The sequence below is a fragment of the Cavia porcellus genome, unplaced genomic scaffold (genome assembly GCF_034190915.1).
Source record: "Cavia porcellus strain 051 isolate PalLab524CR breed Dunkin Hartley unplaced genomic scaffold, mCavPor4.1 scaffold_26, whole genome shotgun sequence".
NCBI classification, from domain to species: domain Eukaryota; kingdom Metazoa; phylum Chordata; class Mammalia; order Rodentia; family Caviidae; genus Cavia; species Cavia porcellus.
Genome location: NW_026947509.1, coordinates 24568865 through 24585266, shown reverse-complemented (window position 1 = coordinate 24585266; position 16402 = coordinate 24568865). Strand labels below are relative to the sequence as shown.

General features: G+C 37.2%; 1 gene segment (V, D, J or C); it reads left to right on the top strand.

Moving 5' to 3' along the window:
• The first annotated feature begins 2700 nt into the window (after positions 1-2700).
• On the top strand, positions 2701-3460 carry LOC101787021 (T cell receptor alpha variable 12-2-like). The segment is given in 2 exon segments: positions 2701-2910; positions 3093-3460. Coding segments are annotated over 2 exon segments (477 nt in total).
• Positions 3461-16402: the final 12942 nt, after the last annotated feature.

Below are 16402 nucleotides of genomic sequence, written 5' to 3'. Positions count from 1 at the left end.
TTTATTTCTTCTATCTTGTCTCAATTTGAAGTTATGCAATTTTGAGAAAGAGAAAAGAAAACCAATCTTAAGGGACTTGTGTGCATTATTCAGATGTAGAAAGACAAGGATAATAGGATTCTTAAAAGTAGAGGGGAGAGGCTCAGAACACGGAAGAATAACTGAAGAAATAATGAGCAAGGACTTCCTACATTTGATGATAGATAAGAATCTGTACCTCCAAAAGGCTCACCAAATAGAATAGACCAAAGGAGATCTGACAAACAATCCACAATGACATAATCAAACTGCTGATGGACAGATGGGGAGTCTTGCAAGCTGAATGAGAGAAATGAACAATAACTTGGAAGAAGTCCTTAATAAGAATAACAATTTCTCATCAGGTATCATGGAAACCAGAAGGCTTGAGATGAGATAGAATGCTGAAAGGAAAAAAAAGACCTGTCATACTACAGCTCTATATTTGGTAAAACTGTTTTTCAAAAAGAAAAGAGAAACTAAGACATCTCACGACATATAGCACTTAAGGAGTCTGCCATTTGTAGATCTTGTCTACAAGGAATCCTCAAGGAAGTCCTCCAAACTGAAATGGAAAGGCACTCTTCAGTACCTTGGGACCATAGAGAAATAATGAGCAAAGGGAAAAGTAACATAAGTAGGAAGATGATTTTTAATTTATGGCACTGTATTACTTCTTTTTCATATATGATTTTAAAACTATCATTGTGAACAGAATTGATAAAAATGTATGTATGTAAATGTATGTGTGTGAGTGATATTTTCCATAGGTATAAAGATCTTCATTCTTGTTTTTTAAGAAGCGCAACTGAAATATTTTAGATGGACCTCACATTAGAACTATTTATAGTAGTATTTATCTTTAGATAAATTATCTTTAAATGGAAACTAGGTTTTCAGTAATCTGTGGCTCACAAAATACTGCACACTGCTGTGGGAAAAGCAGACTGCTTAGCAGGGATGGAGGACAGAACTATGGTTTCCTCTTTAGTCACTGCCGTAGCATTTTCCTTCATGGACCTGAATGAGCTCACCTGTCCTTCAAACATCATTAGACACGAGTGCTTTTGCAGGGTAGCTTTGATGACAGAGGAGTATTATCACTTTCTGACCACTGATATGGTTTTTGTGTCTCCTATCACACTAGATCTATGTATCCATTAATGTAATTTTTTGGTACAAGTCTTACAATGAGCTGCGCTCCTTACAATTACTGTGCTAGAGGCCCACAGCCTAGTTTTCGTGGTCTGTGTTTCCTATTCAATCCCTTTCCAAGGTTGTGGTGGCTGCCGTCTACTGCTTCTATTGTTTGCCCTTTGTTTTTCACATTTACTGAGAAATGGTATCGTGTTTTGTTAAGTAAATCTTTTTTTTTTTTTTTTTTGATTCTGGGGTTGAACTCATGACCTCACACTTGCCAGGCAGGCACTTATGCTATTGAGCTAAATCCCTGGCTTTGTCAAGTAAATCTTATTCCTAGTGAAAAGGATCCCAATATAAGCATATTTGCCTTGTTTTGTTTCCTACACAGAAAATAGAATGATCTGACCAGGCCGTGTTTGGTGGATGCTAATTCCATGATTTTAGAGTCGGAAAAGCCCTTCTGCTTTGCTGACAGCCAGCCTCCAGCTTCTGCACAGACAACATCAGGCTGTGAAGCAAAGGAGGAGCATGAGTTGGCTGGATTTGTTTCTGTGTTGGTCCAGTTTCTCTCCGATGTAGATATTCTATTGATCGACGTGGTCTGTTTCTCAGGCATCAAGAAGAGTGGAAAATGCAGGGAAGGACAAAAGGCCGGAACCACACCTTTCAGAGCTCAAACCTAGACATCAGGGCTTTATTGAAGTGAACAGAAAGAAGTTTAGACAAATAAAGAGGATTGTCACATTTTGCTGAGAGGATAGCTGATGAGGCGGCTCCATCTCCACTGCACCCTTGAGCAAGCCTTGTTTCAGCATGGCTGTAGAATCACTGCCAAATTGAAGGAAGTATTTCTACTGTCCTAGTTTCTAGTCTTGATAAAAAAGTTTAGTCTGGCTGTGTGCTAAAACTAAGTTTGTTAAGCAAGATTTTAAGCCATTCTGTTTTGAAGGATTCTTTTGAATTACAAAGAAAATGCTTTAAAAGCTGAAGAGGAGGAAGTGGTCTCAGGGTATCTGGCCTGACCTATAGAAGAGCTATGTAATGTGAAGGACTCCTGACTCACATTTCTACAACAGAAGTGCATGAATGATTTTTCAGTGCATGAGACTATCTTAAATAACTACTCCTCCTCACAAAAGAGTTGCTATTTGATATAAAATATAAATGTGCACGTGTGCATATTTTTATGCACATCCCATACATACTCATTGATTGACTGGCAGTAAATGTTTCTCTAACTTTTAATTTAAAGAACCAGATTTTTCCTTTCAGTAGTATATTTAACAATTGTCTATATTTTATTATATTTATTATATTTTATTATTCCTTTCATCCCTACTGTGAGTCCACAGGATGGCAATGGCTTCTCAGTAACCTAAGGGCAGTTCTCAAGTGGTCCTATGCATGCGTGTGTGTGTGTGTGTGTGTGTGTGTGTGTGTGTGTGTAGGGGGGAAGAAGGAGGAAGGGGAGAAAGGAAGGAGGAGGGGAAGGAGGGAGAGAGGGAGAGAGAGAGAGAGAGAGACAGAGAGGCAGAGAGACAGAGAGGCAGAGAGAGGCTTGTTGGTATAGTGAAATGAACCTCATTTTTTTCTGTTGTGAGAACAAAATCTTTTTAGCTTTCCTGAACTGAAAGAGTCTGATGAGGTCTTATTTGTTTTATGATTTAAAATCTGAATTCTTGGTGAATCTGGGAGAAAGAATGGATTTTTTCAGTGGTTTGCTAGTGATCCTGTGGCTTCAGTTTATCTGTGAGTTCTGACATTTCTATGGGGATATAATAGACCATGTGTGAAATAGCATCTCTTCCAAGAATGTGGGTGGTTTTACCTTCTAAAAAAGGGAGACTTAAGCACTGAAAGATAAATTTTATCATGTAGAGTAAGCGCCCACTACCCAATTGATCTTTTTCATCTGTTGTATTTTTCCACAGGGGTGAGCTGCCAACATAAGGAGGTGGAGCAGAGTCCTGAGACCCTCAGTGTTCCAGAGGGAGACACCACCTCTCTCAACTGCACTTACAGGGACAGCAGTTCTTACAACTTCAGGTGGTACCGACAGTACCCTGGGAAAGGCCCTGAGCTGCTGATATCCATATTCTCTGATGGTGACCAAGAAGAAGGAAGATTCAAAGCACAGCTCAGCAGACCCAACCGACATGTTTCCCTGCACATTGGGGCCTCGCAGCCCCTTGACTCAGCCACCTACTTCTGTGCAGTGAGCACACAGTGCTCCCCAGGCACTTGCTGCCTGCACTCAAACCACAGAGGCTCAGGCAGACCTGAGGAACAGTGGAGATAGCAGGGCAGGAAAGTCTGTTCCTATTCCAGATGCAGTGAAAATTACAGAAAATAATGGGAAGTGTTTCATGGAGAAGAGAAGTATTTTTAACAATTATGAAAGTAACTGACCATGAGGGGTAAGTTTATACCCATGAAACTGTCACCATAAATCATTCTGTAAACATAACACTTGCCTAAAGATGTTTTAAGTCATAGATTGTTTTAGCTGTAGAGCTCCTATGTCATCTCTGCTCTCAGCTGCAACTCCTCTTCTGCATTGGCTAAGGACACCTCAGGATGGGGAATGGAAGGGTGGACTAGAGTCAGAATGTGAGGGCTGGTAGAAACAAAATGCTCAGCTGGTTGCAGCTATTCCAGATCAGAGAGTGTCTGTATTGCTGTTCTTTTTTTTTTTAAATTTTTTATTTTTTATTTAAGGAGAAAAGAAAAATAACAGTGAAGAGGTACAAGTTATACAGATTTACAGAAGAAAAAATGCGCAGTAGGAAATCACTAGTTAATGGCTTACATATTGCCATCTTAGAAATAATTGTTCAAGTCACAAAATTAAAGCTTGTAGAGTGGACATTCCAACAATGATACTGCAAACAGTTCTGTTCAATGATCCAATAAAACTCTGTGATATCATTTTCTATCTTATACACTTAAATATACATGCAGTTATATAGTTTAGAGCACTTTCTTTTCCTCTCTTTTGTACAATGACTATTACACATTTTGGGTTTCATTGCTCCCACGGTTCTTATTGCTTTTTTGGAAGAGAGTAAAACCAAATGTGACATAACAGAACAGAATCGGTCAAGTCAAAAGGGTGGACATAATAGATAATATAAAAACATAATACAAGGCGATCAACAATGGTTACCATAATGCCTCCCGCTATCTCTAATAGAATTGCCTATATCATTAGTTGTAATACAATTGAACAAAACAGTAAAGAACAAAACCGACAAAACCAAAACATTGGAGACATTGTAGGTCTTCAAAAGTAGATAAAAGTCAACGAGAATGGGCGTTATAATGAATCTCATTATCTTCTCAGCTGATGTCTAAACTTTCGAACCTGATACTATCCAGTAAAACAGAATAGAGGAACCTCAGTCAAAAACAAGATGGTGAGAGTAATACAGGGCTTTAAATCGAGATAATAGAAAGTCAAAGTGGGTTATTATATTATATTCTGCTATTTTTTCCCTTTAATTAAATGGATAAAAATGAAAAAGTAAATAATGGAGTGGAGATTGAGAAAAAAAGAGGGCATAACAGCGAAACAGGGCAGATCAAAACATAACCATTTAAGCAGAATAGTGTTTTACCACCAGATAATTCCGACCCAAAAGTAGTTACCATATTGACTCTTTCCTTGAAGTCCTTGAGTACAACTTCGTATACTGTAGCATTAAGTATATCAAAACAATGTAAAACCATTTAAGAGAATGACAGCATTATAGAGTATTTAGAATCGACTAACAGAAAATGAACAATGGTTTCTGTATAATCTTGTCTTTAAAAGGTTTTTGCTTATACTATCGTACATAATAAAATCCAATAAGATACAGCCTATTTAGACCATTGGAGACAGAAGGACAAAAGCTAGATGAGACTTCAAAACAAGATTATACTAAATCAGTATTACCTATTAAGATGTCATTTTCTCCAAAATAGCTGTTCCTATCATCCAATCTTCTCTGTCTCATTTCTGTTGAGCTCTTTTTCTGTCAGTAGCTGTCAGTTTGTCTTCTTCATTTTGTTCTCTGCTCCATTCGTTGTGGCCTCCCCGCCACTATTTCTGGGTTCTTTGTATTTTTCTTTTTTTAGAATATCCTGCAATACTTTCTGTAGGGTTGAATTGGTGGTTGCAAATTCCCCCAGTTCCTCTTTATCCTGGAAGCACCTCGTTTTTCCATCAATTTCCAGGGACAGTTGTGCAGGACATCTCAATCTTGGCTGGAGATTATTATTTTTCAAAGCTTGAATAATTTCCCCCCATGCTCTTCGTGATTTGATGGTTTGTGCAGAGAAATCTGCTGTAATTCTGATGGGTGTTCCCTTGTAAGTGGTCTGTTTCTTGTCTCTTACAGCTTTTAATATTCTGTTCTTGTATTGAATTTCTGGAATTTTAATTATTATATGCCTGGGTGTTTCTCTGTTAGGGTTGTAGGTAGCTGGGGTCCTGTATGCCTCATACATCTGAGTATCTTTACCTTTTGCTAAACTAGGAAAATTCTCCTGGATTATTTCTGTGAGTAGCTTTTGTAGTTAACTTGTTTGTGTCCCTACTTCTTCTTTTATGTTCTTAATCCTTAAGTTATGGCTCCTCTTATCATCTTCTTGTCTTTGTATTATTGCTGTTTGTTTCTTTGTTATTTTTAAGAAGTTTTTCATTTCATTCTCCCATATTACAAGTCTGCCCTCCAGTTCAGATAGTCTGTCCTTAGTTTCTTTCAAGCTGTTATGCCAGTCTTGGATAGACTTCTTAATTTCTTGATAGTCCCTTTGAACCTGCTTCACATGCTCAATGCTTTCTCTGTTTTCTCCATCAAGCAATTCTCTCCTCTTTTTCTATTCTTCCATTCCACCATCTGTTTTTTCCTGGGTGGTGCTTAGCATTTCTCTAACTATTCTGCATACTTCTAGCTTTAGGTCGTTGATAACTTCATTCCTGAATTGGTCTATGAGGCTCTCTATATGGCGCTTAATGTATATTGGTGCGGTGTCCACTATTGCCTGTTTCTCAGAATTGGGGGCCGAGGAGCCTTTGTTGTTGCTTCCCTTCCCCATATTTTCTGTTCCTTATAAAATGCAAGCTTACATAGGAGCCCCGGCTTCCCTGCCTGTCAGCCACAGCCTGATCAAATTGCGCTGGCTAGTTGTTCCCGCCCACCGCTGTGCACCAGGGAGTTGCGGAGGAGGCAGCCTACGCGGGAGTCAGTCACTCCTCCGAGCCACCATCAGGCTCTGGGATCTGGGTTAGGCCAGTCTACCGAGACCGCCAGCAGCGTCACGCAGGCCAGGCACTTTTCTCCAATCCCGTCTGAGAGGGGAATGTGTGGCTGGAGTCGCCACCACGCCCTGCTCTTACAGGACTGCCCGAGCCCAGAAAGTCCTCCGCTGGAGTCAAACTGTGGTAGGGAGTCAGTTTCTCTCACTCACCTCGCCACCAGTCAGTGTACGCCTCTTTGTCCGTCCTGTTTTCGACTCCGTTCTCAGACTCCCATTCCCAGAGCTTCTGCGCGTCTCTCCTTGCCGAGCTGCTGTGGAGGCAGCCAGCCGCCGAGTGGCGGGAAACCCAAATCGAGGTTTCCAATGGCGCGGGGTCGAGCCTCCACACCGAGTCTTTTCTGTTCCTATTTTAGCGCCAGGACTGTATTCTAAGTTGGTTTCTCTCAGCCCAGTTCGTTCCTAAGTCAGCAGAGCATATCTCTACCAGTTCATGTCTCCTTAGTCCGCATCATTCCTGGCCTCTGAGCCGAGCCTTTCAGAGAGCCTCCGGTAGTTGCTGTTGTCTGTCCGCCATGTTCTCCTGGAAGTGTATTGCTGTTCTTGAGTGTGAGCTGGGAGACTCTCAGAGTTTCTGGCCTGAATTTTGATTCTTCTACCCTGGGGTTGGCATGCGAATGTGAGAAGCAATAGCCATAGAGGGCTGCACAACTTGTAACAACAAGAGAGCATAGGATAACCCTGGATTTCCTAGGAAGGACCTTTGAGAAAGTATCTAGAAGAGTTCCAGGCATCAAAGGGTTGGGTCTGGTACATGGTTCTGTTAAAGGACACATGGCATTGAGTGTATTTTAGTAACTAGGATAGTTGGGGACATTAAAAATCATGTAATTATCCCCCTCCTTTAACTCTTGTATACTACAGATTTTTCTTGTACTTACACTATATCCAGGAACAGTATTTGTGGCTTGATAAGCCACATTTACAATTGCATAAGAGGAACTGTAGGGAAAAACTAAACGCCACACAGATTACAAATCTGACATTATAGTGTGATTTATGACATTGTTCACATAGTTCAGAGATCAAAAATACTTACAAATAGGAAATTAAGATTTCTGTTCAGTTTTCTTCACATAGCCACTAAGTGGTTCAACAAATTAGGATTTGCTTCTTATTTTTAACCTGCACAAGTGATCACAAATAAATATTTCCAAGGATGGAAAAAATATTTGGAAGACAATAAGAAGAGCAGAAAGTTGTGATAGACTCAAGATACTTAAATTTTGGGTCCATTTTTCAGGAGTGGTATTTCTTACCCTTACTATAAATATACCTCAAGAGATATTGCACAGGCTTTTAAAATAATTTAAAAATATTCTTATTTTCTTGGCAGTCCAGAACCTGAAGCAAAAAGATTCTTCAGTTTGGAAATAGGAGATCAGATTTGACAACATAGTGAGTTTCCACTTCAGAAACAACAACAACAAAAACAAAACTAAACTAAACAAATAAACCCTAATTGAACAAAAAAGTAGATAGAAAATTTGTGTTCAAAGACATTTAGCACAGACTACTACTTCTGCTAAATCAAAGACCTAAATTCTCACTTATGTTTCTTTGGCTGTAGACATACATAATTCCTTCCAGCTTTTACCTCATGTATCTTTTCATTCTTCTAGAGTTTCTCAGACAGAATATTTGCCTTTATGTCTTTATTTGTCTAGGGGCTATATTTTCCAGATCAAAAATTTTTTTTATTTGATGGTAGGAAAACTTAACACAAGATATATGATTTTAGACAAATTTTAAGTAGAAAATTCAGGATATTATAGGCAAAATGTTACACAGTGGATCTCTAGAGCTTATTTATTTGTGTGTGTTTAACTTTCTGCTTTTTGATCAATATCTTCCCATTAACTACTTTGCCTAGCCCCTAGCAACTACTATTCTATTTCTGTTTCTGCAAAATTTGACTATTTTAGAATCATGCAGTGTTTCCCCTCCTGTGAGAGGCTTATTTTAGTGATCATAACATTCTCAAGGTTTGTGCATGTTGTTGCACATGGTGTATGGCACACCACCATCTCTTTTCATTGGGCATTGAATGCACATTTCTCTATCCACTCACCCAGTGACTCACACTTGCTTTGCTTCCACATCTTGAGTATTGCAAACAGTGTGACAACAAACAAGAGTGCATATCTTTTTTTTCTGCATTTCAATTGATTTGGATAAACACAGAAGGTTTCTGATTTCTCCTCTTTCAAACACTTGCTTGTATTTTGTTTTTCATAATAGTCATTCTAACATGTTTAAGGTGCTATTTCATTTTTATATCAAGTTTCCTTGATGATTAGTAGTGTTGAGCACATTTTCATATGCCTTTTCACATTTTGGTGTCTTCTTTGGAGAAACATCTACTCAGCTTCTTTGCCCGTTTTAAAATCAGGGTTTTTTAGGTGGGCATAGTGGCATAGTGCCTGTAATCCCAGAATTCTGGGAAGCTGAAACACAAGGATTCCAAATTTGAGTCCAGTTTATGCAGGTTAGCAAGTTAGTGAGACCTGTATCAGATTAGAAATAAAAAAGGCTGGAATCTCTGTAAGAAGATCCTGGTTTTCATTGCCAGTATCACAAAGAAAACAAAATCAGACCCTGGTAAGAAGACCCTGGTTTTCATTGCCAGTACCACAAAGAAAACAAAATCAGAATTGTGGGAAGATGCCCCAAGGTTGTCTCCTCCCTTTCCCTATTGCTGGGGACCAGGTAAAGTGCAGACAGATACCCCGAGTTCTGCTCCTCTGTCCCTCAGCTCAGGCACACACAATGGACAGGCAGGACTAGTGGCATTGAATAGTCTGAAGAAATAGTTACAATGCAAGCCATCACTAATTTTGGTGAACCACCGCTGTGGATGGGGACAATGACTCACAGAATAGAAACTGTCAGGTATGTTTCTTTCCTTTTCTTCTTTTGTCTTCTCTCTTTTCTTCTTTTTCTTTTGCTCTCTTTTTTCTTTTATAAACAGTTTGGGTGAACTCCAGATATAGAAAATTAATCCCATCTTCCAAATTCAGAGACTAATATCAGATTCAAATACAGCACATATTCACCTGCAATCTTAGAGTACACATTTCTGGGTATTTCAATCCCTTAAAGAAAACAGTCTTCAATGTAGATTGATGTACCCTGCAAAACTATTTTTCTAAATCAATAGAGAAATAAGATACTTCCATGTCAGAGAATAACCTAAGAAATTCAGACCACCAAACCATTTCTTCAGAGGGCTCTGAAGTATATATTAGAGAGAGATAAGAATACCACAAATACAAGAACACCAAAAGAAAGAAGCTGCTATGAAGGGCAAGCAACTAAACAGAATTGAAACACAGGGAACCATCAACGGGAAAATAACACGAAAAGGATAAACCATTACATAACAGTTATAACCATCATTGTAAATGATTTAAACTTAGCAATCAAAAGAAACAGATTGGTGGAATGGATCTACAAACAAGATTCAACAATATGCTACATTCAAGAAATACATTTAACCCCAAAATAAATTTATAGACTAAAATTCAAAGGATATAAAACAATTGTTCATGTCACAGGAACCCACAAAAAAGGAGAGGGAGCTATTCTATTAGTAGCAATTTAAAATTTAAGCTGACATTGACCAAAATAGAGAAGTTCACTACATAATTGTTAAGGGAAAATTCCAAGAAGAAGAGATAAAAGTTACAATATATATATATATATATATATATATATATATATATATGCACCTAATACTGGTATAAACAATGACACAAAGCAGATATTAACAGATCTGAAACAGCAAATACGCACTAATAAAACTGTAATGGAGGACCTTCATACCCAAGTCTCATAAATAGATAGATCAATTAGATAAAAATAATAAACAAAGAAATATCAGAATTATACCAAGCCTTTGAAAAAATGAACTTGGTAGATATCTACAGAGTATAACATACCAAAACATCAGAACACACATTCTTCTCAGCTGCACATGGAGCATTCTCCAAAATAGACTGCATATTAACTGACAAAATATGCTTTAGTGAATGTAGAGGAACTGAAATCATCCCATGTATATAATCTGATCATATACAATGCAATGAAACTGAAAATCAATGACAAAAAGTCACAAAACTACATAAACACATGTACATGAAACAACAATCTTCTGAACAACCAATGGTTCACAGAGGAAACTGGAGAAGAAAGTAAACAGTGTATACAATTACATGATACTGCTGACATTATACATCAAAACTTACAGAACACAATGAAAGCAGTGTTCCAGAAAGCAGGATACTCATAGTGATGAACTCTCACATCAGGAAAATTTGAGCTAAGTTTTTCTATCAACAACCTAAAGTTGAACCTTAAACTTCTAGAAAAAGGACAACAAATCAAATGAAAAGCTCATGAGAGAGAGGAAGTTATATAGACAAGAAAACAGAGTAAGTGCAAATAAACAACTCAGTGATGATCCTCAAACTTCTAGAAAAAGGGAAGAGTAAGCTAAAGTCTTGCAGGAGGGAGGAAATTATAAAGATCAGAGCAGAAATTAAGCAATTGAGAGTCAGAAAACAATGCAAAGAATCAATGAATCAAAAAGTTGGTTTTTTGAAAGGATAAATTGATAAATCATTAGCAAATCTTATCAAGAAGAGGAAAGGAAAAACACAAATTCAACAAAGTAAGAATAAAATAGGGGAAATCACAAATCCAGAAGATTTATCAATACCTACTAAGAGAACCAATACTCTAAAGAGATAGAAAATACAGAAGAAATGGACAGATTCCTAGACACAGTTGAATTACCAAAACTAAACCAAGAATATATTAAATTCTAAACAGCCTTATATCAGTCAATGAAATTGAAAATATAATTAAAAACCTACCAACAAAGAACAGCCCAGTCCCTGCTGGAGTCACTGTTGAATTCCAAAATAAATTTAAAGAAGACCTAATGCCACTAATGCTGAAACTCCTTAAGGAAATTGAAAGGGGAGTAACACTTCAAAAATTATTGCTGGAAACAAATACTATCCAGACTGTAAAACCAGAGAAAAACCCAAGAAAAAGGAAAATTACAGACTAATTTCCCTAAGGAATGTAGACATCAAAATCCTCAGTATGATACTGGCAAACAGAATACAGCAAATCATCTAGAAGATCATAAACCATGATCAAGTAAGATTCATTCCAAGAATGCAAGAAGGACTCAATGCATGCAAATCAATAAAGGTAATACACTGTATTAACATAACTAAAGACAAAATTCATGTGATCACCACAATAGGTGAAGAAAAAGCATTTGACAATGTCCAAAACCCATTCATAATAAACCCTACAGAAAATTGGACTAGATGATGTTTACCATAGGGTCATAAAAGTTATCTATGACAAATCAACAGCTAATATCATACTAAATGGTCAAAATCAAAAGCTTTTTCTCTAAAATAAGGAACAAGACAAGGAGGTCCACTAACAACAGTCTTATTCAATATGGTTTGGGAAACACTTTCAAAAACAATTAGAAAAGAGCAAAAAATAAAAAGAATAAGGATAGGACAGGATGAAGTAAAATTATTATTTGCAGATGACGTGACACTTTACATAGAAACCCCAAAAACTCTATGAAAGACTAGTAGACTTAACAATGAAATTCAGTAGTGTAGTTGGATACAAATTCACCATTCAGAAATCAATAGCATTCCTGTACACAAGCAAAAACTCACAAACAGAGAAGTTAAGGAAACCACACCCTTCACAATAGCATCCAAGAAAATCAAATACTTAGGGGTCAATCTAATGAAGGAAGTACATGATCTATACACTGAAAATTTTATTACTATGTAAAAGGAGACTGAAGAGGATACCAGAAAATGGAAATATATCCCTGGTTCATGAATAGAAAAAAATAAACATAGTGAAAATGATCCTACTCTCAAAACTGCTATACAGATTTAATGAAATCTTAAACAAAATACCACTACTGAGCTTCCTAAAACTCATTTGGAATCAGAAGAGACAGAATAGCAAAAGCAATCTTGGGCAGCAAAGGCGAGTCAGGAGGCATCACAATCCCTGACCTGGAATTACACTGCAAATTCTACTGTGATAAAAATCAACATTACATTGACAAAAGAACAGACCTGAAGGTCTGCAAATTCTACCTTGATAAAAATCAATATTAATTGACAAAAGAACAGACCTAAGGGTCAGTGGAACTGAATACAAGATGCAGACACAGTCCAACCAAACTTTGTCAAAGACAAAGTGGTCAAACCTGTACAATGGAAGAAAGTCTCTTTAATAAATGGCTCTCTATATTTATGCCCATCATCATTCTCTAAACTAAAGTCAAATGGATCACGTATTTAAATGTTAAAACAGAAGCACTGAATCTACTGGAAGACAAGGTAGATAGAAACCTTAAAGACATAGGTGTAGGCAGGGTATAGATTTGTTTTGCTTATGGCCAGCTGCAGTTCTATATGCCTCACTTATCTTAATGTCACTACCTTTCCCCATGCTTGGGATATTATTTCATAAATAGACTTATTATGTCATTTTTGTTGACCTCTGCTTTTTCATTCACACCTCTGATTCTAAAGTTATGTTTCTTTGTGTTGTCTTGCAGCCACTGGATGGTTAATTCCTAGTTCTTTGTTATTTTTAAGAGCTCTTTCCTTTTGAAATCACAAGCTATAAACATGTCTTCAAGGTTTGAACTTTTTTTTAATAACTTTTTTTTAATCAGTACCAGAGATCGAATTTGCGACCCCCTGCTTCCAAGGCAGGTGCTTATGCCGCTGAGCTAAATCCCCAGCCCCTTGAACATTTTTTTTTTTGTACTGGGGATCAAACTCAGGACCTCGTGCTTGCCAGACAGGCACTTATGCTGCTGAGCTAAAACTCTGGCCAATGTTTGAACATTTATCTTCAGTTACTTTCAAGTGGTTTTGCCAACTTTAAAAGGAGTTTTTAATTTCCTGGATAGCTCTTTAAATCTGTTTCATGTATTCTAAATCTTTGTTATATTATTCATTTAAGGTTTCCCTCATTTCCCCATGTGTCTCCATTTAAAAAAAAATCTACATCTTCTTTAGAGTTGCTTAGCAACTCTTTTTATTATGTTTTTCACTTCTTTTACTTGAGATAGTATTTCTGTTCTAATTTCTTTTATAGCCTAATTAAGTTGTTATTTACTTCAACTGCCACCACTTCATAAATTTCAGGTGTGTGACTCCCAATCTCTTTCATGTTTACATCCCCTGGAGTTGCTGTCCTTGGATTGGAGGCCTGAGACTGCCTTTTGCTTCTTCATCTTGATGTAATCCTGGGTTCTTCTGGACAAGTGGTTAATGGGATCCCAGGTGCTTCCTGCCTTGGCTATCATTTCTCTGAAGTGAGGCTGTTTGGTTCTGCTAGCCAGTGCTGGCTACAGGTATCTGATTGTGGCATTGGGTGCACTGGTGCAGGGCTGTGTGCTGCTTTTCCCAGACTGTACTGGCTCCCAGTGGCTGATGGAGTGTGCACGTGGGCAGGGCTTGCTGTCACCTCTGTCTGAGATGGTCACTGGCAGAGAGCCCCCACAATGGCCACTGGACTGTGTGCAGGGGCAGGGGCAGCCAGCTGCTGCCCCCAGACCAAACTTGCTACTGGGGAGGAAAATCTGTGATGGCTACTCAAAGTAGTTTTCTTAAAGCTAAACTTTTTTTGGTCTTTTATCTACCTGTCTTTTCCTATGTACCTCAATAATAATGTGTGGACATTCTGTCTGAAAAAGTAGAACTTTGTTATTTTATTTCAATTTTTTTATTAGTACATGTTTGTGATACATAATAAATACACTAATTGGAGAACGTGTCTACATATACATTGCTATTTTGTTTTTTGTGTGTTATGTTTATTTTTTATTAGCCAATGTTTTCCACACATAATGATCACATTCATTGTGGGGAACTGAGATCTGTTTGTAGTAGCTTAATTCTCCCTGCCCCACATTCCTCTCCCATCCTTTTAACCACTCATCTCTATTCCAGATTTTTGGATCCTTTGTCAAGATAATGTAGCTTAGTATGCTTGGAGTTGTTTCTGCTCTTTCTATTCTGTTTCACTAATCCTGAAGCCTCTTTTTGGGGTAATACTATATTTTGTTTTTATCATACAAGGTTTGTACCATTATTTCAGTTCAGAAATTGTGATGCTCCCTGTCTTATACTTGTTGTCCAGGATTGCTTTTGCTGTCCTAGGTCTTTTCTAATTCCATCACATCATATCTTGATCCTTTTTACTGACTCTTCTCCTTCCTTGCCTCCTGTTTTCCCATATTTCTTGATCTTCTTCCTAAGTTTACCTCCTTGTTTTCTACCATGTATATTTTATTTTGCTCTTTTGTTATTTATACTTTGGGTTTCTCATACAAGAGGAACCATGTGATATTTATGGTTTTGTGTCTGATTTATTTCACCTGGCCTTATGGGTTCAAAGTGAATCCATTTTTCTACAGTGGATATCCTTCTTAATGCTTTATGGTTGAGTAATATTTCATCATATATATATATGTATATATATATATATATATATATATATATATATATATATATATAACACGTTTTCTTTATCCATTCAGCTGTTGATGGGAATACAGCCCACTCTCTCCCTTTAGCTATTATGAGTTGTGCTGTAATAAACATGGATATGCATGTATCATTGTAATAGGATGTCTTTAGCTCTTTAAGGAAGATGCCCAGAAAAAGATATTGCTGGATTAAATGTAATTTCTATTTTTTAAAAACTTTGTTATTTTATAGGACATTGGATGTTTATACTCTCTACAATTAAGAGGCTCTTTTTTAAATATATTATGCTGGAAATGAGAATATTGTCTTTTGTGGTTTTACAGGTTTCAGGTTAATTACAGATAATACAATACAGACTATTTCATCCATAGGTATAGTTTTTAAAATCTCTTTTCCTTTTCTCTCTCTCTCTCTCCCCCACTTCCTCTTTCTTTCTCTGTGTCATACACAAAAATGTAATCTTACTTTGAAGATCTTCCACATTAAATGTGTTGTTTGCTCATGTTAGCAAATCTTTAAACAGTCTGACACTTGTTTTCTATAAATATTATAGGACAAAATGAAGATGAAAAAGAAGATTCCTGTGATTTGTTCTAAGGATCATATTCTCTTTTGAGATTGTCCAAATTGGACTTGAGAAGTAACACAAGGAGCTTTGATATATCTCTGTCCTGTCTTACCCACCCATCCACTCTGACAGGAATGGGAACAAACTTTAAGGGCGTAAAACCATTATCAGTTTCAAGAAAATTGTCTGTTCAGCATGACATTTTTCTCATCAATTTGCTGATGAGCCAATAAACTAGTGGCAGTGGGCTATGGAGGGATAATTTTCTAGTTTTTTCTAGTACATAGAAAGAGCCTTGTGTCTCCAGCTCCTATTTTGTGATGCAGGTTTCTGAAGGAGATGCAATGAGAGTCAGACTGGGGGAGACACTGTGGAGGGCCTGCTTAGTGAGATTGTTAGTGCTAAATAGAAAAATCAGCACAGCCACTGCACATTCACCCTCTCACCAATGTCATTATTAGAGAAGGATAATTGGACAAAGAAAAGTTAATAAAATAAAGCATTTTAGCAAATAAGCAATGATAATTGTGTCAAATGATTTTGATTCCATCTTAGCTCACTGATTCTGTGTTTGTAGAGACCACAAATGCTACCAGAGAGATATCCACTCTGAAAATTGTAATCACAGTGGAACATAGGAATATATAATGTATAATTTTGTCAGCATCTGTGTTCTTGAAAACATTTACAATGTTTCTATGTATGGCACCCATGAAACAGAAACAAATCAAGATATGATTTTTGTTAGAGTATTCTGGTGCAATAGAGAAGCAAAAGTACAAAAATGAACAGGTTTATTGAGTTG